Genomic DNA, 27,236 nt, shown 5'->3' with positions numbered 1-27,236 from the left:
TTGAAGATTATTCAGCTATTCACTCCAGTGACATACACATAATCCCATGATTTTTAACATCAAAGATTCTGATGTGGCACACTGTTTATTTACAGTCAAGATGCTGTCAAAATTTGATATTTGTTTTCCGCCCTGTAGCACATCCTCCTTTCTCCTCACATCCTTCTATCAACCGCTCTATCTTTCTCACTTTTTCCTCCTCAGACTGGTCCTTTCTTCCACTGCCATGCAGCTCTGTCTCTCACCTCCCTGATGCCAACCTGAATGTGTATGTGTGTGTGTGTGTGTTTGTGTGTGTTGGATGGGGTATGTTCCAAGCAGTAGTCACAGCAGAGGAATGAGGTTGTATGTACAAGGTCTGCGTCATTATCACTGCCGCTGTTAAAACTGATGGCAGATGTTGTAAATGCGCCTTTTTAAGCTTGTATATGTGAGTGTGTGTTTATTTGTTTATGTACAAGCAAATGTGAACAAGGTGTTCATTAAACTCGGCCATGTAGAAGGTCTCAGCTGTCTGGTATTCGCTGCATCAGCTGGCTGCTTCTCAGTGCTCTTCCCAGTGAAGTCTCTTTCTTTCTATTTCTGTTCTATCGTCTTTCTCTTCCTTTGTTTCAACTTTCCTCCCCCTCTAAACCAACATTTCCAAGCCTGCTCTTCCCATTGCCATGCCAGCAACAAGACAGTGTGAGGAAAACACTGGTGCTTAGTACTGAGCATGGTGAGGATGAGGTGATAAGGGCAAATTGCCCTCTCATGGAGTTGGCTTTGGCAGGTTGCAGGGTCCAAGGTGCCAGTGCCGGTTCAGTGGTAGTTCAGTCATATATTTTATCTGAGGACTACTGCTTCAATTAGGCTCAAAGGTTTCAGGAAAGCTACTGTGTCAGTAAGTCTTTCCTCCACATTGGCAATCACTGCCTGCAAAGTGTTTGTTTGTTTGAATCAGTGACTGTTTGTGTTGACAGCACAGCTGTAAAGTATATTCCACCAACTCCCTTAGAGCAGTCACAGCCCACTGAGGCAATGTGATTGTGATTTTGGGCAATATCAATACATTTCATTTTGATTAAAAAGAAATCTTCACAGATGAAGAAACATTGTAAAGTTTTGTTCATGTTAATTTTAGTCATGTTTGCCTGCTTCCTTTGAAACGCTCAAATGTATCGTCTGATCTTTTTCCAGAATGGCAAAAAGTGACCAAATGAAACACACTGTTACTGTTAAGTAAAATTAGGGATTTTTCTGCATTTATTCATAGTTGGAAACATATTGGGTAATGTAGCTACTCAACTCAACAAAATATACATAAAAAGGTTATATATTTTATTCTTAGAAAAGGAGTTAATTAAAGGCTTAGGAGTTTATAGACATGGGATCATCAGCTATGCACTCCCCCGAGTCTGCTGACTGGCCCAGTATGTATTTAGTCTGATGTGCCAGATGGTTTGTTGCACAGAACTATCTGAGAAGTTTTCCTCAGAAATTGTCCAGAAAAGAGCAGCAACTTTCAATTCATACATGGCAATGGAGAAATACATTCAAGAGTCTTTAGTGGCAGGGATCATCAGACCATCTTCATCTCCAGTGGGTGCTGGTTTGTTATTGGTTGGCAAATACTTGGGAGGTGATTGGATGAACCATTTGGATATTGCCATTTATCAAAGCGATATTTCCCATATATATTTTACTTATCGTTTTATACTTTTTTTTTCTATCTATCCGAAAGACCAACACCATCCACGGTCGATTACCTGGTGTACGATCCGATGTGTTACACCTCACTACTGCACTTGGAATTTGAAATTAGAAATAAAATATATCTAAATCTAGAATCCAGCTCTCTTTCTCTTGACCTTCTTGTCATTCTCTCAGGTGGACTGGTCATTGCAGTACATATAAATGACACCGTATAAATGACACCGTTTGCTTCAGCAGGTTTTAGCAGCAGTGTCCAGGTCACACAGATCACCCGGCCTGGCCCTCAGGTGCTTTGGTCTTACGCTGCACACTTAGTGAGACACACGTCTACATTTTGAGGCCACAGGATGCATGCAGGTTTACACCCCTTATAAACCCACCAGGTCCAGGTGTGTGGGTTTAACACAGTGTGCTCCCTACACTCTGCTGGTTTTAAATACAACTTACAACATTTAATCACACAGCGCACTCTAAATTTAGACCTCCACGTATGAGAATGTAAGCCCCCATTTGATCTTTGACACTGGAAAATCAGTCCAAAGCACTTTTAAATTTCAAAAGGATTTAAGGGGCCGGTTGAGTTTTGAGAAAAGTGAGGGTTCTCTTTCTCCTGGACTGGCCTCCTTTCTCCACCCACATTGTTGACCATCTTTAAGTGGTCATTGCCACCAGCCATAAACTGTTATGTCCACCTGTAAACCTCCAGGACCACCTCTGTGCTGCATGGTTGCCTTGTACACTCAGTATAGGCCAGTTTTCTTCAGCACGAACAAATAGTAGGAGCTTGTTTAATCATTCCAAAATAAGCTCAACCTAACATATTTTAAGAGAGGAGCAGAGTGATAAATCTTCAGCAGTGTGCATAAAAATAACAGTATGTACCGTAGCTTTTTCTTTTCTGCCAATAAGACTTTATGATGTGCAAGATGAACTGAATTTACCAGAAACAAACCATCATCTTCTTGCCTTTTAGTCACAAGACATGAATGCACATTAACATTAATTATTTTCTCAGAGATATGCCTGGTTAAATCATTAGCCATAAAAATCTTAAAAAAACAGTTCTAAAGAAATGAAATTCGAATGTATCTCTCTTTGTTTGGCTGGAATCATTCTGTAGCTGTTTTGTTATTATTCAACATCCCCACTGCACTGTAATTTAAAAGTAGACTATTGATGATTTGGTGGTTGGAGGGGATCTTTGTGATGCGTCTTGACCATGTTAGACACAACATGTACCGCTCTCGAGGAGTATTGAGGCCAGTTGAAAGAAATGGGCAGCAGCTGGCAGGGCCCGGTCCCGTCATTTTTTGCGCCAGGTCTCCAGGGAGAGACAGGGCGCGTGCCAAGCGCTTTCATGTCATAAATATCCTCCCTAAATGCTTCAGTGCTTTATAATTATAACTCCTTCATCTCCCCCTTTTTTCTCTCTCTGACTCACTCTCTCATACTACAGCCTATTGTCAGTGGTGTGTGTTTGTGTGTGTACATGCGTATATGTGTGTTGGTGTATGTAATTAGAAAACAGCTTTCATTGTGTCCACACTAAAAGAGCTCAGTGGGGTGAGTTGGTTCTTCCATGTGGTTGTGCTCAACTTTAAACTCTGGACACTAAACTGCACATCACTTAGTCAGCCTCATTAAGCTGTTTTCCATCTTACTCTGATATAACCATGATGAGTCACACTATAGGCTTGTGAACAAATCTGTTAACATCAATCATCAGTGAAAATCTAATTTATGTTTTCATGTATGCTGAGTAATCACAAATTAGCTTTTAATTCAAGGTGGGCTAAAGAAAGTATGCAGCATTAATTCTGTTAAACATTCGCAAGTCACTCAGGTGCAGACAGGACTCCTGAAAACATTATGTCACACACATAATGCCTTACTCATTATAAAATCTGCCTCTTAGTGGCCACAAGATTATTAAATTACTATGTAAATACGGCTTGAAACCTAGGGTTGTCAGTTTTTTGTTGAACCTTAGCTTTCTCAGTGAAGGATATTCACCATATCACCCCTCTTCCTTTGTCAACCAACAAAACGTACACATATTATACAAATCAGGTGTAAGTTTGGCGTGTATGTCATGGACTTGTGCAGAGTTGCAAAACAAAGACTATTGTTCTGATTTGCCAGAAACAGCCATTTGAATTACTATCAACTGTGGCAGTGAAAATTAATCTTTCAATCACTTAAGGCATGAACGCTGTGCCAGCCAAACCAGTGGCACATCACTGCCAAGCCAAGAGACATCTTGGAGAGCTTGGAAGTTCCCGTATGCGGTGCAGTTGTTGATTGCTTTAGTTATTGCAAAACCTCTTCCAACCAGACAAGCGAGCATTCTGGATGGGTTCCCCATCAAGGGCTTGTGTAACCCAACATTCTGCGGCCCATTAAGAAACACAAAGACATGGCAGCACGCCGTGCTGTTAAAGAGCCCTTTGGTGTTAATGGCATAATGGTAGTGCTGTGTGTTGATGTAGTAATGTAAGAGATAAGATGTCTGCTGCTGAACAAATAAACAGCTGTGTTGTAGGAAAGATTAAGAGGGAGGGGAGAGTTGAGCGAGGAAGGCCGTCAAACACCAACCAGGAAGAACAACAAGCAATCCAGCTACAACAAGCAGGCCTGATTTCATGTCATTAATGACTGAAATCCCCTAAGCTAACCGCGCTTTAATGGGTGTTTCAGAACAATAGTCGGCTGTTGCTACGTTGTTGTCTGCATGTGTGTGAAAGAGCAAAGGTGCACATTAACTTTCCCTATCACACAAACTTGCAACCTGAGGTGGCAGCCACATTGTAGAACGGCTTGTAATCTGACTTGCATTTTTACAAAAGCCACAGTTCCACGATGAGCTCAACACAATGCAATGCAGGGTGTTAGGAAAAGGTGTCTCTTCTTTCTAATTGTCTCCATTTTGATGTCATCTGTGATGACTGCGTCTTTTGGCATCTTCTGCTTCACTGGCGTGATTGCTGCTTAGATTATTACACAAATGCCTTTATCTCTGTTGCTACATGCTGTGCGACAAACAAACACATATACAGGCAGTGTACTCCCCTGTGTGATGTCATGTGTGCAGGGGCTGAGTATGTGCAAAGATGGGACAGATTGTAAGAACGTCCAGTAAGATAAGAATGATGTCAGCGATGATATATGATAGTAATTAACAATTGGAAGGTTATATGGGTTTTCAATAGATGTTCTTACATGCATGTGTGTATGTAAAGGAGCATGCACATGTGTTGCAGGGAAGTACCTCCACATATCTCAACCATGACAGAAGCTTTGTCTCCCTCCCTAGGGTGGAGGTGAACTTCCTAGCCCCTTCAGAGTCTGTAGGGTCTCTCCCTCTCTCCCTCTTTCTTTCTGTCCGTCTCTGTCAGAACAGCACATCCATTGTTAAGGGGGGGCATGAGAGGGTGGCTCTGCCTTTTCATGAGGTCAGAGGGGCTACAGGTAGCGGAAAGGACAAGATTAATCACTTCATCTGGGAAAGGCATGGAGGGGGGTGATAGAGCGAGAGATGAGAGAAATAGGCGGGCCAGCGGGAGAATTAGAGGGAAGAAAGGGGTAATTGAGAGGAGAGAGGAAGAGAAAAAGTTATTGAGAACAGACAGGGAGGAAGTTTGGGATGAAGAAAGGGAAAGAGAGACAGGTAGAGACGAGGGGAAGCAATTACCTGCACAAGTGTCTTTGTTGTGCTCAGCGATGCATTCAGTGAGAGGCAGGGCATGGAAAGAGAGAGGTGGTCAAGGGTAATTACCTAAACGCAGGTTTACTTGCCTTTGATCCTCTCGCTGTGCATTAGTCATGAGCATCCTGCTTAGCTGCGTGATGCATCATCATCATCCATACCATCATCAGCAAAGACTAAAGAAGAACCTGTCTTGAGTTAGAAAGCACTGAAATATATTTTGATTTAATTAATTCAGGAAATGACATAACAGTTAATGACCTGTATGTGCTGATTTTCCTGTGGCATTTTTGCTCTAATTTTTTATTTTGCTCTATTTTCATAATGCACTCATTATTAGTTATACATGACCTGAAACCAACTGCTCCAAAACCCCCTGAATAAACAGACTCCATGCCGAGTGCAGGTGGTCACAGATGTGAGGAGAGTTGAGGGTGCTCCTGCAGATGTTGCTCTGACTAATCACCATCAAAGCATTTTGAGTCTGTGTGTCCTATGAGACAGTGCCAATATGCATGTTTTCATGTGCTTAAATATGTGTGTGAGTGTGTTGACATGCACCGGTTGCATGCGTAGTACCACGTGTATACATGGAGGCCGTGTTGTACATGAAATCACCAAAGTGTGTCTGTGCATCTTTTAGCCTGTGCTTGTACACTTCAAAGAGCGAGTGTGTTTTTTGCGCACTTGCATGTGTGTTTGTGTGTGTGTAATGTGTGAGTCAGTGGCCAGCTGCACCGCACAGGGCCTACCTGTGGGTATAGTTGGCCTAAATCCACCTTCTTAAGTCTGCTTTTTATTCAGTGTCACATAAACAAATACCAGCAGAGTCCGTTCACTTCCAAACCACTCAATAACATCCTCAGATCTCTCCTCAACATCTGTTGACCTGCACTTTTTCTTCTTTTTTCTTTTACAGGGAGGTTCATGTAAAGCAACACATTTATGTGTGTAGTGTGCAGCAAGGTGTATTTGGCTGTGGAAGCCTTTTCATTTCTAGGTGCTGCATAGCCACAAGAACAAAAATATTCAACACCCACACATTATTTTGTAAAAACCTGTGTGTTTTCATAGGCAGTATATACTCAAAAGCAGGCAGACCGGTGCAAACACACTTTCAGTGACATACACGCTTAAGCGAGAACGGGCTCAAACTTGCCCCACATTCACTCAGCAGGTCTTGTATGTCTTTGATATATGCCTGACCCTCTTTTATTGTTTTTTTCTATATTTCTCTATAAGACGGGTGGTATGTAACTGATTAGATAGATAAATATACCCTGAAGGTGAGAGACAAGCAGAGAGGAGGAGGAGAGGAAGGATACTGAAGTTTTCTCTTGTCCCAACACATCTCGGCAGAGGAACTTTAATCTGCTGAGGCTTCATGCATTTAAACAGCCCGATTAGGAACAGTCTAACAGGCGCTTTCCCTGCCGGGCTGAAACAGAAATTAAGTGCTTAGGCACAGCCGTCATTTTGTTTGTTTTCTCAGCGCCTCTTTCCAAAGATACACTCAGATATAAAGGCTTTGATTGTGTACTGAAATAGCACATAGTCATGTCTAAGCCTATCTGCAGTACTAATAGGATGTGAGATGCAGAGAAAGTGGCTGAAGCTTTGTTATGCTCATTTGTCTGATGATAATATTCTCTTATGTTTGGTACTTGCATTAAGTTCAAACACCTGTAGTTATAGACATCTAGTAATAATGAAACTGTGGGGATTTGTTGGAGTAAACTCTTTATGTTCTCACTGAATTTGTCTGAGGACAGTGATGCATGTTCGTCTGTGTGAGTGAGTAATGCACCATAATAGCAGGTATGTTGGTAATAACTATGTTCTTTCCCTCTCCCCTCTTCCTCTTCCCTCTCTTTCTACTTCAGTGACATATTTGATGCCATGTTTCCAGTAACTCACATTGCAGGGGAAACAGTCATCCAGCAAGGTATGTATATATGTTTTGTCTTGATTCATTTATGTAGTCACAGTCAATCATATGTATGTAAACTGCAGTTAGAGTTGATATTGCTGAATAAATCAATTGGAAAGTCCCAAATATTGTCCCGGAAAAACAATGTATAGACTTTCACAAAAGCCTAATCATCGCTTATGACCCTCTAGAAGTGTGTGGTCGTGTCTGTACAGTATCTGCAGAAACCATGCACTCTGCCTGTATTTTCTAATATTTTCTTAATATTATGCTGTGTGGGATGTTTCTGGGTGTAACCCCTAGACAATAACAGTGCATAGGTTGTAAGGCTGGGAGTTCATAAAACATAGTCAATCTGTTACACCATTGTCTGCGGCTCTTGGTCTGTCTGTCTCTTTGACTGGGAGCAAGGCTGAGCTACACATGCAAGCACAGAGCAGAGAGGCATCGAGTGGACAGAATAAAGTGCACGCTTCGGCTGCAATCACACAAAATCCAGAGAGTTGGTTGGTTTGGACGTGCGTGTTTGTGCTTCAGAAGGTATCCGCCATGCTACAAATCAGAAAATAACATTTTATTTCTCTGATTCACTGCTTTGTTCTTGCTAACGTTGCTCTCTCTTTTCATGCACTTTCCCATCCCCCTTGATACAGGGAGGTGGCGCAAACTTGAATTGGGGTGTTTACAAACAGCAAATGACAAATCTTGCATAGTATATCCTTAAAGTTGCACCTCGCTAAACAAAAACATTGAAGATATTGAAAAACTTGATGAAGCTACTGATATTAATAGATATTAAAGCTAAGGTTCTTACAGCTTTGATGTGAATTAAATCATCAGGGCATAGATTAAATCTGTGCAGCAGATGCAAGGCAAGTACATGGGAAACAATTAATATACCATCCTCACTGATAACCTTCTCTGGCTCAGGCCCAGGGCTCAAAATTAGCACCAGCCATCAGCTGAAGTGGCTAGTAGATTTGCTTCACTTACCAGTCAAAAAAACAATAATAATATAAATCATATTCTTGTCTGGATGGTGCAGAGTAGCACAAAGTGAACACACAGTGTTGGAAAGCTTTCTGCTCTGGTTGTTGCGCCACCAAAAAAATAGGCCTCGTTATCTCAAAGAATGCATCTACTGGACTTCCACTATTCACGTTTATTTTGTGCTGCCACTCCCCCGTTCCCTCCCTTTTCCTCTCTTTGCACCACTCATACATTCCCCACTTCTGCACCAGATGTCAGGTCCCGTTCCGCTGCCGAACCACAGTCGTCAAAGCCGTCACTCTAGACATCCCTTGACTTTGAAGGAACACAGAGCTTACCAGGGCCAGACTGTATTTTTCCAGTAACACCCCACTACACTCGACCTCCTATCAAACACAGACTCAGACATGTTAAATCACATATTTGAAACACTGAAAACACACATTCTCACAGACAAATTCGCACTTTTAGATAATACTGTGTTCACAGGTTACACTTGTGGAGCATGCCATACAAACACACACTCTCTTTGACACTGAATGAAGGCTTTTGGACACTCACTGAATTATACACTAGCTCAGTCACTCCCACCTACTCTAAGACAGCATCCAGGAGTATATCAGTCCTAATTTGGTGATAATACGTCTAGCTAACTTTGCAGGGCCCCCAGACCCAGACAGTCCATTGTTATATACACTATAGTGTGTGGTATACAGTATATACAGTGCTGATGTCATTGCTAATGTCTGGACTACTGTACAGCTTCTAAAAACTTGCCTGCTACCGACCCATCACACACTATTTAGACACAGCTAGGAGTTATCGCCTGTGTGGCTCGAGTGGTATTTAAACAAAGACAGAATTTACTCTATCATAACGTTCAAAATGGGGTATGGAGATATTTTCATTTTAAATTCCAACATGAAATCAGTTCTGAAAGATGGACACGTTTAGCTGTATGGTGCAGCAGCATTGTGAGAGCAAAACACCTTAGAGGTTGAGGATGTAACCCATGTTTTCCTTCAGAGCAAAGCCCAAGGACCTAAACAATGTGTACGACAATTAGCTTGTGTTGAAACGAGGCCACACTGAGTATACCAACCTGCCTGTGTGTGTGTGTGTGTGTGTGTGTGTGTGTGTGTGTGTGTCTGTGTGTCTATGTGTTTGTGCACGTTCTGGTCAAATATTTGCCTGCACTCACAGGCACAGGGGGATTGGAAGGCTGCAAAACAAAGACTTGAGCACCAAAGTGATAAAAGACAGGAAGAGTCGAAGAAAAGAAAGACAGAGCGAGAGGTAATTGAAAGAAAGATAGAGGAGATGAAAGAGAGGGAGGCAGAGACAGAGAGAGGGAGATAGGACAGGGCCAGGTTGCAGCAGGTTGTGTGTGTGTGTGTGTGTGTGTGTGTGTGTGTGTGTGTGTGTGTGTGTGTGTGTGTCTGGGGTCTCCACTGGGACAAACCATCCCACAGACAAGGAGCGTTTTGTGTGACAAATAGAGCTGTATGATTAACGAGCACTCTCCACTCAGTATTAATTAGCCGTGTGAACTCCTGTGAACTTTACACACAGGACGCTCTCAGCCTTTCAACTCTTCAGGTGAACACACGCACACACACCCTCACTTGGTACCTACGAAATGCACACACATGCATACTTGAGTCACGTATACTCATGCATCATCACCCACTTGTACCTCTGAATGAAGTCACATTCATATCGTATTGTAAGCAGTAGCTGCAGGGAGAGCTTCACAGTGCTCACGTATGTGGCTGTCAGTCCTTTGTAATAATTCCCCTCTAGCCCTATGTAACGGATAGCATAATTAAAGGAACACTTCACCATTTTTCAACCTTATCTCCAGACTAGATGCTTTTAGCGGTCATCAACCAACCAGATCCCATGGCCTGCTTCAAGGTTTAGGGTTCGCTTTGAAAACACAGAGTACAGACAGGGATCCGGTCAGCAGACCAGACGACATTTGGAGTTGCCTGCCTTGCATATATGAGACCCTTCAATTAGTTGCATCTGATACAGGAAACACAGAAGTGGAAACAATTGTTGCTGGAGGCAATGCATCTGATATAACGTATTAAGTGGTGGAAAAAGGTATTCATATCCTTTATTCAAGGAAAAGTATAAATACCACATAGTGAAAATACTCCACTAGAGGTAAAAATCCAGAATTCAAAACCTTACATGAGTAATTTGGTCCCTGTCAATGTCAGTGTCACTATTATATATGATGTTTTCTGATTAATATTACTGATGTATTAATGTGTGTGTCTCATTCTATTGCTGGAGATGTTTATGGTTGAGCTCATTTTTACTACTTGGGTGAGTTAATCTACAGCAGTGCATCATAGTCTGTAAGATCACTATATGTTTGTAGTGTCACTGCTCTGTGAGAACCAACTATTTATAAAGTACCTTGAATTTCTGCTAGAGTACAGCACTTGAGTAAATGCACTTAGTAACATTCCACCATTGAATGCATTTTTACTCAAATTGTAGCCAAGGTTGCATATTTTATTCTTTGACAAGCAGACATCATGGAACACCTTAAACCTGCACGAGGCATTAAATGGGCAGCGGCACAGCAAGTCGCATCTTTCTGGACAAGCCTAGTCTGAGCTGCCTAAAATGCCCATCCACAGAATACGCCCTTTCTGATTTAGACAACAACATGTCCTCTCCGCTGGGGCAACCCTCTGACCATTTTAAAGAAATTGTTTTACATTTTGGGAGATTACCAGGTAAGGAGCACAGATTCCAGGAAGGGGCCACTCCCAGTCAAGATATATTCATATAACCCAGTGTAAAATGGCAAATTTAATTGGGTTCTATGTAACATTTGTGGGAATTTACATATATGAATCTCTCTTTTATTGGCCATATTGGAGCCAATTTTAACGTGACATGAAAATTGAGACCTTCCTCATCTCTCTCAGTTGCTTATACAAGCCTGCGGAAGATTGGTTTAAGTTGTTTATTGCTGCTGGACTGTGGATTTTGAAGGTTAAGGTTGGATTTTCTGCGACAGTCCACATGATGTGACTTTATGTATGTTCTTGAGTGCCATGTCTGAGTACCTCTCTCTGCTCTGTTAATAGAGAGCAATAGTAGTTAATGTTAGGTTAGAAATTACGTCCACTGACATAAACTAACGACCGACTTCCAGCACAACACAGAAGTTCCATAGAGCCCCCCTTAATTTAAATATTGTATTTTTTACTGATTAAACAAGCAAGACATAACGTGTTAATTAGTAAGATTTAGAGATGCTGGTCGGCATATGTTGTTGTTGCCTTTGGTAATAAACAAAGCTTCTAGTTGTTTATTTTGAATTCGTACTGAGGTGTTGTGGCTCTGCACACTCAGGCACCTCTGTTTCAGAGTTTCCATTATTAAGCTACACAAGCAGCAGTAATGAGCACCACTGTTGCTGCAACTTTCTGCTGGCGAGAGCCCCATTTCACAGAGATACTGGCAGGCCCAGTGAAATATGCACTCTGGAGGAGTCAGCGGCATCTCTGGCACTGGGTGCTGGGTCTAAGACCTAACAAGAAAAATGATAGCAAGACGAGTAATCAACAGTTGTTCTTTTAAGCAGAAGTGAAGGAAGTTAACAGGCCTGAGGAGTGTGAGAAAATGTCTATCTGTTTACATCTAGATGTTTCATGATTGATAAATGATCAACTTATTTTTGCTCCTCAGCTCACAGAAAGTGGTATTCTAAGTGTTTGACGAATGGGTTTAATATCTTAATGCATCCATTTTGGTTTAATGGTTTAAAAATCCACCTCTAAGAACTTAAGCAGGAGGCGGGAGTAATAGGAAGAGTAAGCTTTCCTGTCAGCTCCAGGTACTTTTCCTTCTTTTTTTCTGCTCTCTCACAAACTCCCTTGTTTCTCCTCTTCTCCTCCCTCCAGGCGATGAAGGAGACAACTTCTATGTGATTGACCAAGGTGAAGTGGACGTAAGTGGAGACACAAGCACACAAACAAAAACCCTCATTCATTTTCTCCTCAGAGTAATTTCTTTTATTCAGTTAATCGACTAAAGCAAAGCATTACAAATGAAGGGGATTCCAGTATGCAGAGTGCCAACAGGTAGGCTATAAGACGGATTGTGACTCAGTGGGAAAACCCTGCCTTCTCCACTCATGTTGAGACAATGTTTCCCCCAACAATGGACAGGTTGTATTGGATTGCCCCCATGTTTTGTTCTCTTCAAAGTTCGGTTCCACTCCGATGACAATCTGAACATGGCGCTATAGAGTCCACTGCGCTGTGAAGGCACCCAAACTGAGGTAGGCTTTTGTCTTAGCGAGTCTGACACAGAGCGATAGAGTTAAGTGGAGAGATAAAACAGGAGCTGATGGAAAGTTAAACAGGAAGTGACCTTATCGGCTTACAGAGACGCCGGGTAAGAGGAGAGAAGCAGGTTGGCAAGCTTGGCCGAGCGTGCCAATATAGACAGCCCACCTGAGAGAAAGAAGTGTATAAATACTGAGATGGTGCCATGATAGAAAGACTGTGAAACTCTTGCCCAACAGTGTTGCATTGACTTGGATTGTTTCCGGTGTTGTCTCGTCAAATGTGATTAGATAAGTTCTGACGCCTATTTCCAGATTCTGGTGAAACAGTCATGGCCCCTGATTGTTCCATACCTATATTTAAGCTTCATGGATAGGATACTCAGTAAAGGAAAAAGCTGAGAAAATCTGCACACTGAATTGTCGTCCCAACTTCATTAGACTGAACCACCTCATTTTTTATGCCGAAGGAAACGTTGCATATTTAGTTTAGTCAAGTCTTGTTTTTTGTTCTCTTCATTTTCTTTATACAATTGTTATTTCTTTTGCTCTTTTCCTCAGCTCCAGTGTTAGGCAGTCTCGTGTAAGATCTGATATTCAGTGTATGATAATCCTACTTTCACGATAGAGGCTTTTTAGTGGGAAAAACAGTTTTTTGTTTTAACTGCTTATCTTACAGTCTCAGGGCCTTTTTTTTCTAACTGAAAAGTGCTGGCAGTGTGCATATGAGAGCTGGGTTGAAAAGCAAGTGTGATAAGCCAACGCTATTATGACAGAGGGCTGACTACACAGCTAACAACAAGCTTACAATGTGTAGGGTGATAAAAGCACAACAATTACCAGCAACATTCAGTGTACGGACAATGTGCTCCCACAAATTGGCTTAACTGTCTGTACTATGATTTATTACTGTTTGATAAAGCTCAGTTTTCTTCGTTACCAGTGTGATGGATGACAAGTCCAGCCCGATCTAACATATTATTGATTGCTTGAAAAAGAGCGACAGTGATGACCCCAGCACCTTTCGGAAAAGTTCAGGGATTTTCAACTAGCAACACTAAAAAAGCCAACAAGCTCTGCAAAAGACGCTGAGTGCGGTGCTTTTTCTCAAGGTGGCAGCATGCTAGCACGTACGCTCTCTCTTACTTTAGAACAATTGGAAAAGAAGGTTGTCTCAGAAACAAAACATTGTGAACACAGTCCCTCAGGCTTGTCCATTTTCAACCATTTAATGTGTTAAAATCCCAACCAACTGTTATAGTTGGATGTAAGGGCCTGCCAGTCCTTCTGCCATAAGTTGGTCCTTAGAACTCTCTTTAAGCTGATATTTGATATTCATGTTTATTTTCTTATATTTTCCATAGCAGTGTCTCTGGTTCTACTTCATGTTAGTTTAGTCCAGAAGCTGCAGTATCACTTTGTGTCTTTATCATCTGTCCTGCTCTGGGCTGGACCTCGACCTCTCTCTGTCTGCCACCAATGAATCTTAGGCATCTGCTGCCACAGCCAGGATCCTATCATTCAGCAGCCAAATTGAGAGAAGACCTCTATCCTTGGCCTCACCCCCATGCTCCTCTGTGTCTTCTCCACCTCACCCTGCAATCCGCCCCTCTATCACTACAGACAGCTGCTGCCTCCCAGCCACAGCTCAGGCACTAAACTACTTCAAGCTCGGTGCCGAGGTTATTAAAGTGTGGAGATGTCTCTCATTAGAGAGGGGTGTAAATCTGCCTGCATCCCATAAACTGCCTGAAAGCTGACAACCACTGCCACTGATGTAAACACCCCACCACGTCTGCACACAAGTGTATTCACTTACTGACATCGGCCTGTATTTATATGGGTGAACCACGAGAGAAATTAAGACTTTCATTCCCAAATGTGAGATGATCTGGTTGGAAAAAAATGCTGTTTCTTAATTAAATACTGAGCTCCCAGTAAAACTTTACTTTAGGTCCCCCTATTTACAGTAGCACTTATTCACAGTACAATATATTACAGTATAATGAAGTTGTACTCCACCAGTGTGCGCCCATAACTGTAGACTGTATAAACATATAATAAATGACAATATAATAAAACACAGACGTAATTGTATAAACATGTCTTCATGGGAGAAAATACATATATAGACAAATACTGTACAATAAGACACACTTAAAATGTCCTTATATATGCCTACAACTACATTACAATGTGTAACATTATTAAATGTTTGCATACTGCTTGTAAATGCTGAATAGAGTGGATAGTAAAGTGCTACCAAGTTCATGTATGTCACAGGTGATTATATCTGACATTTTCTTCGCAAATGTTACCCAAGTACTTTTACCTTAAAGGGAAAGTTCAGACAAAAATGAAAATTAAGTCATTATCTACTCACCCCCATGCTGATCGGTAAAGTTTCATAGTTCACAAGACATTTCTGGAGCTTCAGAGCCAAACAGCGTTGCAGCATTCTCCTAAACAACTGAAGTAAATGGGGACTTGTTTTAAAACGTAGAAAAACAACCAAAAACAACATAAAATGGCTCCTTACAGCTTGTTTGGCACAGTCCAAATCCCCAGAAGCCCAGGGATCCCAAATTGATCTGAAAAGATATGATTTACGGCCTCAATAAGCAGTCAAGCTTGTGCACCAACCTCAGAAGGGGTGAGCATTACCACTTTTAGCTTAGCAGCTACAGTGAATATTTCGGCTTAAAAAGGGTGTAAATAATGTTTCAAATCAATTTGAAATCTAGGGGCTTCTGGAGACGTGCTGAGACGTTGTTTTGCTGTGAAGCTCCAGAAAAGTTTTGTGGAGTACGAAACCTCAACCGACTTTCCATCGCATTGAGGATGACAAGATAATGACTGAAATCAAATTTTTGGATGAACCTATCCTTTAATGAAAACAATTATATCGAAGGAGAGGAGTCTTATTTTATTTTTATTATTAGTGTAGAAACTGCATTTGGGAATGAAAATTAAATAATTGCTGCCAAATAGACAACAAGAGACAGACTGTTGACAGACCTCTCTCACACACACATTCACACAGCCCATGGCCATGCACAGAGAAACACACTCCAAGTAACTACAAACAGAAATACACAGCAACATCGCAGCCTGCTCATCCACCTTCCAGTACTTTTGATTTGTTGCCTGTTAATTACCACCAGGCACACACAGCTCGCTGTAGATGTTCACATAGTTAAAACCCAGTGACAGCTGCAAGACAGCTTACATTGTTCAGGACTTGAATTGTTTCAGTTTTTTCATCATGAACTCCACTTTACCTTCCGCACAGTGCTGACTTGATACAGTACAAGTGTTTCCAATTTCACTCCTTATGGACCACCTTTTCTGTGGGTCTTTGCTCCAGCTTTACCCTTGAACACCTGATCCAGTTAGGATGTAATGCTGCTTATCTGAGCAATTCAAATAGCTCTAGTTGACCAGGAGCTGCATTGAAGTGTGTGTGGAACCTTATAGGATCGGATGTACAACAAAGACCGAGCAAAGAGCTGCAGGTCAGAAGATACTTGAGGACAAGAACAAAAATCTGTGCAAAAAGTACTATCACCTGTTTAGTCTGTTGTATTTCTAAACTTGACGTAACCATAGCCAGCACTCTGCATCTCTTTGAAGCCACAACAGTTTATAGTGAAGGATGAGTCCCCTGTGTTCTACTCTGAGGCTTGGATAATGGCTTGCAACAATCCCTGCAATTCACAGCCACCGGAGGGATAAACCCTTCCTCCCTCTCTCCCCTCCTTTCTCTCAGTGTTATTAAGTCAACAAGATAGTGGATAGTGTGTCGACAGGTGAAACCGTAACGGCCCCAGAGACAGCCTGAATGAGTCTCGATGAGGTTGTATTGTCTGTAGAGCTATAGTGGCTGGCCTAAATAGGGCCGTGCGTGAGCGTGTGTGTGCATGGAGGTAAACACGCATGCGAGTGTCTATAGGTGTTTTAGATCTACTACAGCTTTCTGTCCTCCATCACTCCTAAATCAAAGGGAAGGTCCTAACGAGACAAGACAGAGGGAATAAAAGGGATGGATGGAAAGATAGGAGGGATAGAGGGCCTTTTTAGAGGGTCTCATTTGAGGGCTTAGCAGGGATCAAATGCTTAGGGACAAGCCTACGAAGCATATCAAACAGCCCGAAATCTGCAGAGAGGGAGAGAGGGAAGAGAAGGATTGGGGAAGATGTCTCTGGATGGGTAAAAAAGTTGAAATGACAGAAAAAAAATGCATGATTGACATTGTTCACAAGCGTTTAAGCTGATATAACACCCTGTCCATCACTCTGTTTCTTGTTCTGTCTGCAGGTGTATGTGAACGGGGAATGGGTGACCAGTATTGGAGAAGGAGGTAGTTTCGGAGAGCTGGCCCTGATCTATGGGACTCCCAGAGCTGCCACCGTCAAGGCCAAGACTGATCTCAAACTGTGGGGCATCGACCGAGACAGTTACCGGCGCATCCTCATGGTATGAACTTCAACACACAAGTCTATACTTCCGGACTCACTTTGAATTAAGTTCAAGCTTGCACATACTATATCCCACTCTGATGCAACTTGGTTGGATAACGATTACTTCAAGTTTTCATTGAAGATGGCCTGTCGAGGCCAAAGGTTACATTTACATTCAATTTTAGTGTCCTAAAAGGTTTGCAGTCTTCTAACCTGTCTTTGCTGGCACACCACAGCATACAGTATCTTGGCTCTTAACTGCAACCTGTAGATCTGTGGCAATAGTTCTGAACCACTGGCAGAGTGTATGGCTTTGCGGGCATGTTCGTGGGAAGTCTGTGAGTGCTGAGAGCTGTTCAAACCCACAATTCATCCAGTCCACAAGGACCCTCAAGCAGACTTTCTGCAGACTTTCACAGAGGCTGGTTGGAGTGCAGACTTCACCAGACTTAGAATAGACGTGATGTCCAAGTTTTTCCAAAAAACAAAAATACCTTATTATGTACGTGTAAAGTGTTAGTTGAAGCATTGAAGGCCTGAAATAGTATTTACCCACCCCATGATACAGAAGTACGTAGAGGCAGAGGTTATAGAGGTAATCAAAATGCATTTATTATTGTAGTCTTTAGGTGTACGGCATATCTTAGCATTGCAGAATCGATTCCTCGCAGACTTGATGTGATGGCAGTGAACATGTCACAGTCTGACGACTGGGTGGACATTTGGATCCAGCCTATTTTGCATCATCATCATGTGCATCCTACTGTACGTTCACAAGATAACAACACATTGAACCACACATTAAAAAGTGTCATGCAGCTCATCTTGTAACTTGCTCACAAACACATTCACATTTAGCAGGCAGCAGTGAGACCCCCCTAATACCTGCCAATCTGCACCACAGATCAGGAGGAAAATAAATAACACAAGCTGCCATATCAGAGTCGCCACCTACAGGCAAAGAAAGTAGTCGCTGCTGCTCTTACCTGCCTACAAACGGAAGGCCATTGTGTTGCTGTAATCTCCAGTGGTTGTTGGATACTCAAATAGAAATATGGTTCATCTTCTGGCTCTTACACGCCAAGTGATGGTTTATGAAGAGTCTGTAAATTCATATTTAAAATTAATGTACAAATATTGTGTTTTATAATTAAATGCGGATAATATTCTGCAGAAGTAGTCACTATCCTTCCAATACACTAAAGATAAGCAAAATATGTGAGTAAGCTAATTGTTTGAACATTCAATTTCATTTTCTCAGAGTAGTTTCTTCCTTTTGACAGAAAAATCTGGTTACACATGATGACACCCTTCCCATAATTCAGCAGAAAACATGCTGTAAATAAGAAAATGTACTGTTGTGGACTGAGTCTCCACAGTCTTATCATTTGTGGTGCTCCGCTTAAGCAACATTTTCTCCCACTCGACCACTTAAGACTCCTTAAACACTTAAAACATATGCTTTCATTTTTAGACTCAAAATATACATCCACACACATACACGATGAAAAACCACCTCCACCACCGGGTGTATCCTCCATCGTCCCCTTTTAAAGTCTCTACAGATCTGTTGCTAGAGGAAGAAACGGGGGAAAGAGGGAAAAAACGAAGAGCTGTGGAGGGGAGAGAGGGTCAACACTAATGCCTCCACACACACTTCCTGCTCCAGGAGCTTATCTAGCAGGAATGTCTAAATGTTTAAACTGGAAACACAAGGTGCTCTGCCCTAGCTGTCATACTGATTCACACACACATACACACAACTTGGCTCCTGTTAGAAATACTAATTACTGTGTGTGTGTGTGTGTGTGTGTGTGAGTGTGTACATGTGAGTCTTGATGCCCAACTAAATACTTCCTCAAATGTTCCTAACACCTTACTTCAAATAAATTAGATAGCCTCCAATTAACCTCCCAAACACCCGTGTGCACCTAAGCCTTGAGCAGCTGTGAAAAATCAGCTCTGTGTTAAACAGTTTGAACCCGCAGAGATGGAAGAAGCTCTGTGTTTAGACCTTTCAGCTCAGTGTAACGTTGGCACTGGCCTGCCCAGCACTCATGTCACCTCTTCAGCGCATAGTTTAACTGAGGGCACAGTCTGCCCTGGTAACCTTTCTTTGAGAGCATATTCTCTCTCTCTTTCTCTCTCATTCCTTCGCTCCTTCCAGCAGCAGCAGGAGTGGAGACGGGGTGAAGCAGAATTCAATTATGTGAACCTGTAGTTAATTATTGCTGTCAATGATTTGTAAAGCTGTTTTTATAAAGTGTGGTATTCTGGCAACGTCTTAGGCCAACACAATGATCATTCTCTGTGTGTCTAAGTGTGTGTGTGTGTGTGTGTGTGTGTGTGTGTGTGTGTGTGTGTGTGTGTGTGTGTGTGTGTGTGTGTGTGTGTGTGTGTGTGTTTCCCAGTGAAATTATGCTGAGTGCCTGTGTCTGTAGCTAGTTAGTTAGGAGCCCGGGAAGGTGTGCAGTGTTCCACTGTTTGCACATCTGCTGCTCTCCTGTCCTGCTTCTCTGCTGGATCTCCAGTCAAATAAAGAACTTGACTGTATAATTTTACATTTGTAATTTTATAGTTAGTAAAAAAAAAGTCAACAAGTTCACGAAACATTATGGTTGTGTAAGTCCATTGTAATCAAACTAACTCTTTTTGAATTGTTCCAGAGTAGAGCTGAGGGATGCAAATTTTAAGTAATTTCTTTAATTGATAGTCAGCTGCTTTAATAATTATTGGTTAATCATTAATAATTCATACAAATATATAAAACATTATTTCCATTAGAAAACCGTTTTAATTGCTGACATAATCTATGTTTAGAGTAGGCTACATTAGGAGATAAACAAACAGACACCAAGTTACTTGACTGATAAACTAAATAACACAAAATAATAAATACATTTTAACTGTGGAGCTCCCTTCTGTCGCTATTTTACCAACAAATTCCAACCCATAATGAGGCTACTAAATGGCTGAAATGAATGTATTTTACACGGCAACACTTCTCATGTAAGTGATTTGTAATTTATTTTGATATATTTGACAAGCAAGTATTTGTAAGTTGTAACAAAATACAAATAATACATTTTTAATCGGTGCACATTGGTTTTGATTGACTGCATAATTAACAACCACATACGGCTCACCTGCTGTTATGACAAAAGAATCATGGGGGAATAAATCCCAAACATGAGGTAAGTTTTTTGGACGACTTGATAAAAAACTTACCGCTGATGAAGAAAGCAGATAACGTTGCTGATAGAGATTAAGACGAGGCAAGCCAATGTGCATGCATTAAGATGGACAGTTAAAGCAACACTATGTAACATTAATGTAGGCAAACTGTTAAAGCAAATCTGAAGAAAGATAGCTGATTTTTAAAAAGACGTGTAAATATATAAAGACATCCCCTTTAGGTAACTCTCCCTTTACACTGTACCTTACACCTCCACCCAATGGCAAAACATCACACACACTCATGCCCTAGCCAGCATCATCAAAACTGATCTTTCAACCACTGAGCATGTTGATGACACAATGTCAAGTATCTTGTCATGTAAAATCAAAGCCAAGGCGGTCCCCGAAAACCACCTAACCCCCCACCTCCTCCTCCTCCCCCTCCTCCTCTCCTCGTCCAGGAGTGCATTTAGTCAACAATGTAATGCCATTCCCTTTGATAAATACACTCATTGTGTAGCTGCCAGTCAAACAATACCCACCTTGTTGTGTCATCTTGGTATTTTAAAACACGCCAAGCCATTAACAAACTGACAGACCACTGTCAACAAACAGAGCACAAGATGAAAGGACACAAGGAGAAATGATACCAAGAAATGAGGAATGATGTTGGGGGGTAGGGGGTGGGTGGTGTGTGTGTTTCACGTTGGACAGAGATGAAGGTGATTGGGCGTAAGGTGCGGTTGGTTTAGTCTGGCTTCGCTCCACACCTCAAATCTTTGATGATTCTACCTCAAAGACAGCGAGCAGACACAGAGGCTGGTTCATCTTTAACCACGGGAGGAGCGAACACATTAGGGGCAGCAGGAGTAGGGGAGTTTTCTACATGAAACATTTGCTCAGGCCCCCCCAAGTTGAAGGATAAGGACCAATGCAGATAAAGAAGAAAAAGCAGAAAAAAGATGTGCACTGACAAAATGAATGATAACATGAAATTTTAGAATGATTTTCATTCCCAGTGTTGGTGACAACTCCGGCCCACCCAGCCCTTCTTACAGCCGTGGAATAAATCAGACCTGCTGTGTAATTTAATGTTATGTACGCATGGTAAGCCTTTAAGCTCAGCAAGTCTGTCTGACAAGCTCTATGGGGCTATGAAATCAAGACAACATCTCTGTGGAAGGTGGAGTGCGTGTGTGTGTTTGTGACATCGTGTTAGAAGTAGAGTATACATGTGTGAGCGTTTGTATTTGTTTGCTTAATGAGCATGAAGCTTCGTCTGTGCAGAGACAGCAGTGACAAGTAAGGCAGAACTAAAGACAGACTGCATGCTCCACACACACACACACACAAAGACACACACACACACACACACACAGATCATTTATCCAGGAGGGAGGCGATGCAGGCTAGAATTCCTTTAATCAAGTTGTTTACGATTTTGAGTTTGACGTTGGCTCACTTGGGAACATTTTCTCCCCTTTTAAGACAAAATGTGAAATTATATGAAATTAGAGGCAGCAGCGGCACTCAGGCACTTATGCACTAAAGACACCCCAAGCCTCAATATATCATTTCCATATGCAGAGGCAGACACGGGGCGGACAAGATCGTCTCTCCACACTCTCTCTGTTTCTCTTCATGTTCCCGCTCTCTCTTGCTGAGTGGTTCAGTGCAACAAAAGAGGGGAAAAAAGCAGAAATGCAGTTTAGGGAAGGGGGTCCTCTGGGTCGGGACTTGTCAGGAAGCACCTGATGTCTGTGGCAGAGGCAGTAAGGGGAAAGTCCCCTGCCTGGTGGGTGGGGTGGGCCACACACACAGACACACACATACGATGAACGTTACCAAAGTCATACACACCTCCATCAATCTGACCCTGTGAACTTTGTACAGTGTATTTCAACACAATTAATCATAGATTATCCTGAAGTGAAGATTACATTTTCCATATTTTATAATCTTAGAAATTCAACAGTGTTAACTTTGAGCCCTAAAGACCAGTTGCAGCATATAAACTGCTTGTGCAAGTGAATGAGCACCTATGTGGGAAAAAACATAGTACAGTAAAATGAAAAGTTCCAGTGAAAAATAAAGAAGCGGACCATATATAGTAAAACATAACAAAAAAATGCTGTAAATTTTCTGTATTACAGTGTGAAAAATCACTCTGTCATTGAATGATGCTCTCAGCTCAACTCTCTGACAACAAACAAGTACAATTTTTTAAGTAGCAGATCCCTAAAGTAGTAATTACTTGAATTTGTTTAGATTAGAGCCACCATACAGTAAGACCTTTTGTTGATATTACTTTCAGAATGTTTTTACTGAAGGTGAAAAGAGAAAAAAATGCAATAAATCAGTTTTGTTTATTGAAACCAAGACATTTTGAGCTCAAAGTTTTGTAGAAAATTGCAAAGACAATTGTCTTGTAGAGTTGTGCACACAAGACAATGTTCAAACCCAGAGAAAGTCGTAATTGTATTCAGTCAAGGTAACGTTGTCGTTCATTTGGTCACCTGGGGCAACAACTACCAGGAGGAAGTCAGAGAGTGAGGAAGGAAGTCAGCGAACATGACTAAATGTAACGTGAATAAAACTTAGATGAATGAATATTTCTGCCCGAGTCACATAGACAGATTTTCATCAGCAATGGTGGTTTTTTAACAATGAAGACACCAACTCCCAAGATCCCACGCTACTTATGTCTTTTGTTTTGTTTTGGTAGAGACCCCTAGAAGTAGAAATTACATACATTATCTACGCCAAGCAGGAAATGTTTTCATCCGTGTCGGCAGGATTACACAAAAGCTACAGAACGGATTTCCACAAAACTCGGATGGAGGATGGATCTCAGTCCAGAACAGACCCCATTAACTTTTGATGAGGATCCAGATAAAGGGATGGATCCAGGAATTTTTTTTCTCTCTTTCTTTAACGTTGCAAGATATTGCGTTTTTTCGTTCATTTCTAAATAAAAAATGCATCAGACCTATTTAGGTGACGGATATTTATGAGTTGAATGATTGATTTAAAGAGGACTGTTGGGCCTTGGCAGAGATCTCTGCACTACTGAGTGCCATTCTAGTTTGAGAGTGTGTGTCTAATGATGAATATCTCTCCCTTTTTTGTCTTACAGGGCAGCACACTGAGGAAGAGAAAGATGTATGAAGAATTCCTAAGCAAGGTCTCCATCCTTGGTAAGTCTGTCTATCAACATGAAACATGTAATGAAGGTGTTGGAGGACATTCCTTTGTGTTCAACTGTTTATTTCTGCATGTATGAATGCAGCATAGTGTACAGTGTCTTTGCACGTGAATGCCGTGTTACGCTTTCTTTTTAAACACCAGGTCAGAGAGTCCAGAGTGCAGGCCGCTAAATCTGCCGAGTGCAACATATACTGTAGATTAGCCCACATAAACACAGGCGCACGTTGTCACACAAGGCCCACAGCTGAGTAAGGTCTGTGTGTGTAGTCCTAATCTTCTCGCACTGTTCATACTAAAGCCAGTCACACTCTGCAATGTCTCTGTGTGGACAATAAAAGGATGGAGAGTTAAGCTAAGCCTCTCTTTCCCTACTGGAATTTGGATAACGCCAGTCTACATAGGCTATTGAGTTTGGAGGAACTGCGAATGAGATTCATTCAGACTTTCAAAACAAGCTGCAATTGGAACTGACATCTCGTCCCCTTCCACTTGATCGTGTGTGTGTGGTGTATAGAGTGAGGCCATGCCCCCTGTACAGAGTTATTAGCTGGCTGAGTAAACACATACACTCAATTCAGGTCTTAGGAGAAACGTCCCTCCGAGATCCACTCTCTTTTCATTCACCTCCTTTCTTCTGCATCTCCCTTTTTGACGGCCTTGTCGAGGCCTGCATTCAAACGCCCGCCTCCCTCCTCAAAGTGCTTTTCCTCTCTTCATTCCTCTTTCTGTCGCTCTGCTTCTTTGCTCTACCTCTTTGAATTGGAGGAGGGGTAGGAGGCGGGACTGTTTTTGTTTGTCTTTGATTTTCAAGATAGCCACGAAATTGGGTACAAGGCCTTGATGTCGAAGAAGTGAAGGGGGAAAAAAACAACATGTTCTTTGTCGCAGGCACACAGAGGCCTCAACATCCCAATGGCCGAGTCACGTTGTGCGTACTGTGTATGTGCGTAGCAAGGTGATCCAAGTGGGTGCAGGCTCTGCGAAGCGTGAAATGTAGGTTCTTTAGTCAGCACATTTGTGTATCATGTTACGTGCCGAGCTGTTATGGATCACTACTATAGGGCCTGGTGCCTTTAGCTCGCAGCCAGACAGAGGACATCCATCTGGGGCCGGCAGACACCCCGGCCCCACCAGAGGGGACACTGGACACCTCCAACCGACCAGACTTCACCTTAGTTAATCCTAAATACATACACATTTACACACACACCCACACAGATAGACACTCACTGGGATCAGTTACTGAGCGCATCAGGAGACAATAGTCTCAGACAAAAGAGATTCTGTTGTAGTTTTACGCCTCTAACTCATGTCTTAGTCAAATCCAAACACTGAATCACCCTTTTATCTAGACAAAGCTAGGAGTGAGGAGTGTTTTCACTGAAGATAACATTCCATTCCATAGTAGATATATAGACTGTTAAGATTAGGCAACAATAATATGGTTTGTCAAAGAAGGATGAGCTCATTTGGCAAATTTTTCAAGAGGAAGCATTTAGGTATGAGTGGGTCCTCTTTCTATGAATATCAATATCTCTGACTTGCCCAAAACTCCTTTGGTTGGAACATTTTTCCCAGTGAGGATGTGTGACCGTCTGTGTTTTTGGTTTCTGTGTGAATACCAACAGCTTCTAGAAATATCCTGGGCTAACCACGTCACTGTGCGTGTGGTTGGACAGTCGGAAAGACAGCTGTCGCCACTGGTTCTCAGGATCAACAAAAAATGTAAAAAAGACGGATCCTATCACAGGTTTTGGCAGGAATCTTGTACAATGTCAAGGGTGTAGGGAATTTTAAGATTTACTTTGAAATAGATATATAATTCAGGGTTTCATAGTCGCCATCATCAAATCATGATTCAAAAGATTTATTTGACACATGCAAAATTGTACATTCATAACAGGAGTGAAATGAGATTGCAACAACTCAACTGTGCAAATAGCAAATGTAACAGAAAAAAATACATACAAGTAAACTACAAACTACGTGCAGAGAAAAATAACAGAATATCATTGAAGCTGTATTTACAGTATAAAACTAAGGCAAAATATACAATAATTAGAGGGTAACTTCACTATTTTTTAACCTGGACCCTTTTTCCCATGTTTTTTTGTTTCCAAGTGACTAATTGGGGCAACAGTTTTTGAAATTAAAACCAGTATTGAGTGAGACCGCCGCTGGGCTGTAATGTTAGTCCTGCGGGCAATACGTCCACTTAAAGTGCCTGTTTTTACCATTGACAGGCTCAAATAGTTATTGTAAGTGTCCGACAACAATATGGAATGGATCCCTACAGAGATAGAGCTTTTTGTTTTGAAACAATACAATCCTTTTTGTCAAACCAGTAACAACCACTATGTCTCTCGCCAAAGCCACCAGACTCCATTTGCAGAAACAGTAATTTTATCATCGTAAAACACACTTCAATCAAACCAGACTGAAATGAAATAAAATTCACTAAAACTGCTTTGGATAAAACTGCTTTGGATAACAGTGTCAAATTTATCCTGAGGGAGCATCTCTCTCAAGGATACTTGGGATAAAACTTTTTATTATTCTATGGTTAGACCTGAATAAATCTCAAAGAGGACAGCTCTCTGTCACCAAAACCCAGAATCAGGACAACTGAGGTCTTACAGATTTAGGGGTTAGTGTCAAGGTGTTTTGGCTCCACGAGGTTCCATGAGAGGAGGAAGGAGGCCGGGGGGATCTGAGAGGTAATGGTCCCTGATGAATGACAGGATTAGCAAGAGGGAGGAATTATCGTTCCACCAGCTTACTGGACTTGAGCAAGAGGCATCCTGTCAGACCATGAAACACACACAAACACGTGCATGATTGTGCATCTACTGTTACATTCATCAGTGTAAATAACACCAGAGCTGCCCAAAACTAAAGAGTTTCCCAGGAGACTCGTAGTCGTTAGATCAAGCCATTAGTCGACTAGTTGCTGCACATTTGTATTTATATTATAAATACTATAAGGAGCATTTAACTGGTCAAATGAATACTGATGCCTCTATATTGTCTACAGAAGCAAACGAGATTGCCAGCGAGAAGACTGGCTATTTCTGTATAGTTTTTATAGTTATTTTAATACCTCTCTGGGTGGGATAAGACATATTAAGTGCTGAGGATGAATGTAGGGGTCTAGCAGCCAGAGGAAAGAAGCTGCTCTGGTAGTCTGGTGGTACAGGACTAACTAAAATGTCACTAAATGACACATTGCTCTCACTGATCCGTATGCATTGTCCAATCACAGAGTCTCTGGATAAGTGGGAACGTTTGACGGTGGCCGACGCTCTGGAGCCTGTTCAGTTTGAGGATGGAGAGAAGATAGTGGTGCAAGGAGAACCTGGTGATGACTTCTTCATTATAACAGAGGTGAGATCTGTGTGAGGGCCTGTGTGTATATGTGTGTGTGTGTGTGTGTGTGTGTGTGTGTGTGTGTGTGTGTGTGTGTGTGTGTGTGTGTGTGTGTGAGAATCTTTGTGCCATGTCACAAGTAAGACAGGATGTGTGGAAACTTTCTTTTACTGTCACATTTCCTGTAAGCTGTACGCGCTGACATTTGGGATCCAGACCATGTATGTGTCATCAGGTGGGCACCCAGATTGCTGATGTGCATGTCATCATGCAGAGACGTTGGTGGGCTCTTTGCTCGGGTCGGAACTGATCCCAGTTTATTGCCACCGGCAGACAGACTACCCGGTGGAGTTTCCTTCCCCCTCCCTCACACTGCAGGCTTTGTGG

At 41.9% G+C, this 27,236-nt stretch overlaps 1 protein-coding gene across 1 annotated transcript in view; it reads left to right on the top strand.

Moving 5' to 3' along the window:
- Positions 1 to 27,236, top strand: part of prkar1b (protein kinase, cAMP-dependent, regulatory, type I, beta) — a 67,401-nt gene that overhangs the window by 30,011 nt on the left and 10,154 nt on the right. Inside the window, exons 4-8 of the mRNA XM_073494732.1 lie at positions 7,285 to 7,346; positions 12,254 to 12,300; positions 16,957 to 17,115; positions 23,413 to 23,473; positions 26,746 to 26,867. Of these exons, the coding sequence (XP_073350833.1) occupies positions 7,285 to 7,346; positions 12,254 to 12,300; positions 16,957 to 17,115; positions 23,413 to 23,473; positions 26,746 to 26,867 (451 nt within the window). The remainder of the gene's footprint in view (positions 1 to 7,284; positions 7,347 to 12,253; positions 12,301 to 16,956; positions 17,116 to 23,412; positions 23,474 to 26,745; positions 26,868 to 27,236) is intronic.

The sequence above is a fragment of the Pagrus major genome, chromosome 23 (assembly GCF_040436345.1).
Source record: "Pagrus major chromosome 23, Pma_NU_1.0".
Classification (NCBI taxonomy): Eukaryota; Metazoa; Chordata; class Actinopteri; order Spariformes; family Sparidae; genus Pagrus; species Pagrus major.
This window is presented reverse-complemented; position numbering and strand designations above follow the sequence as displayed.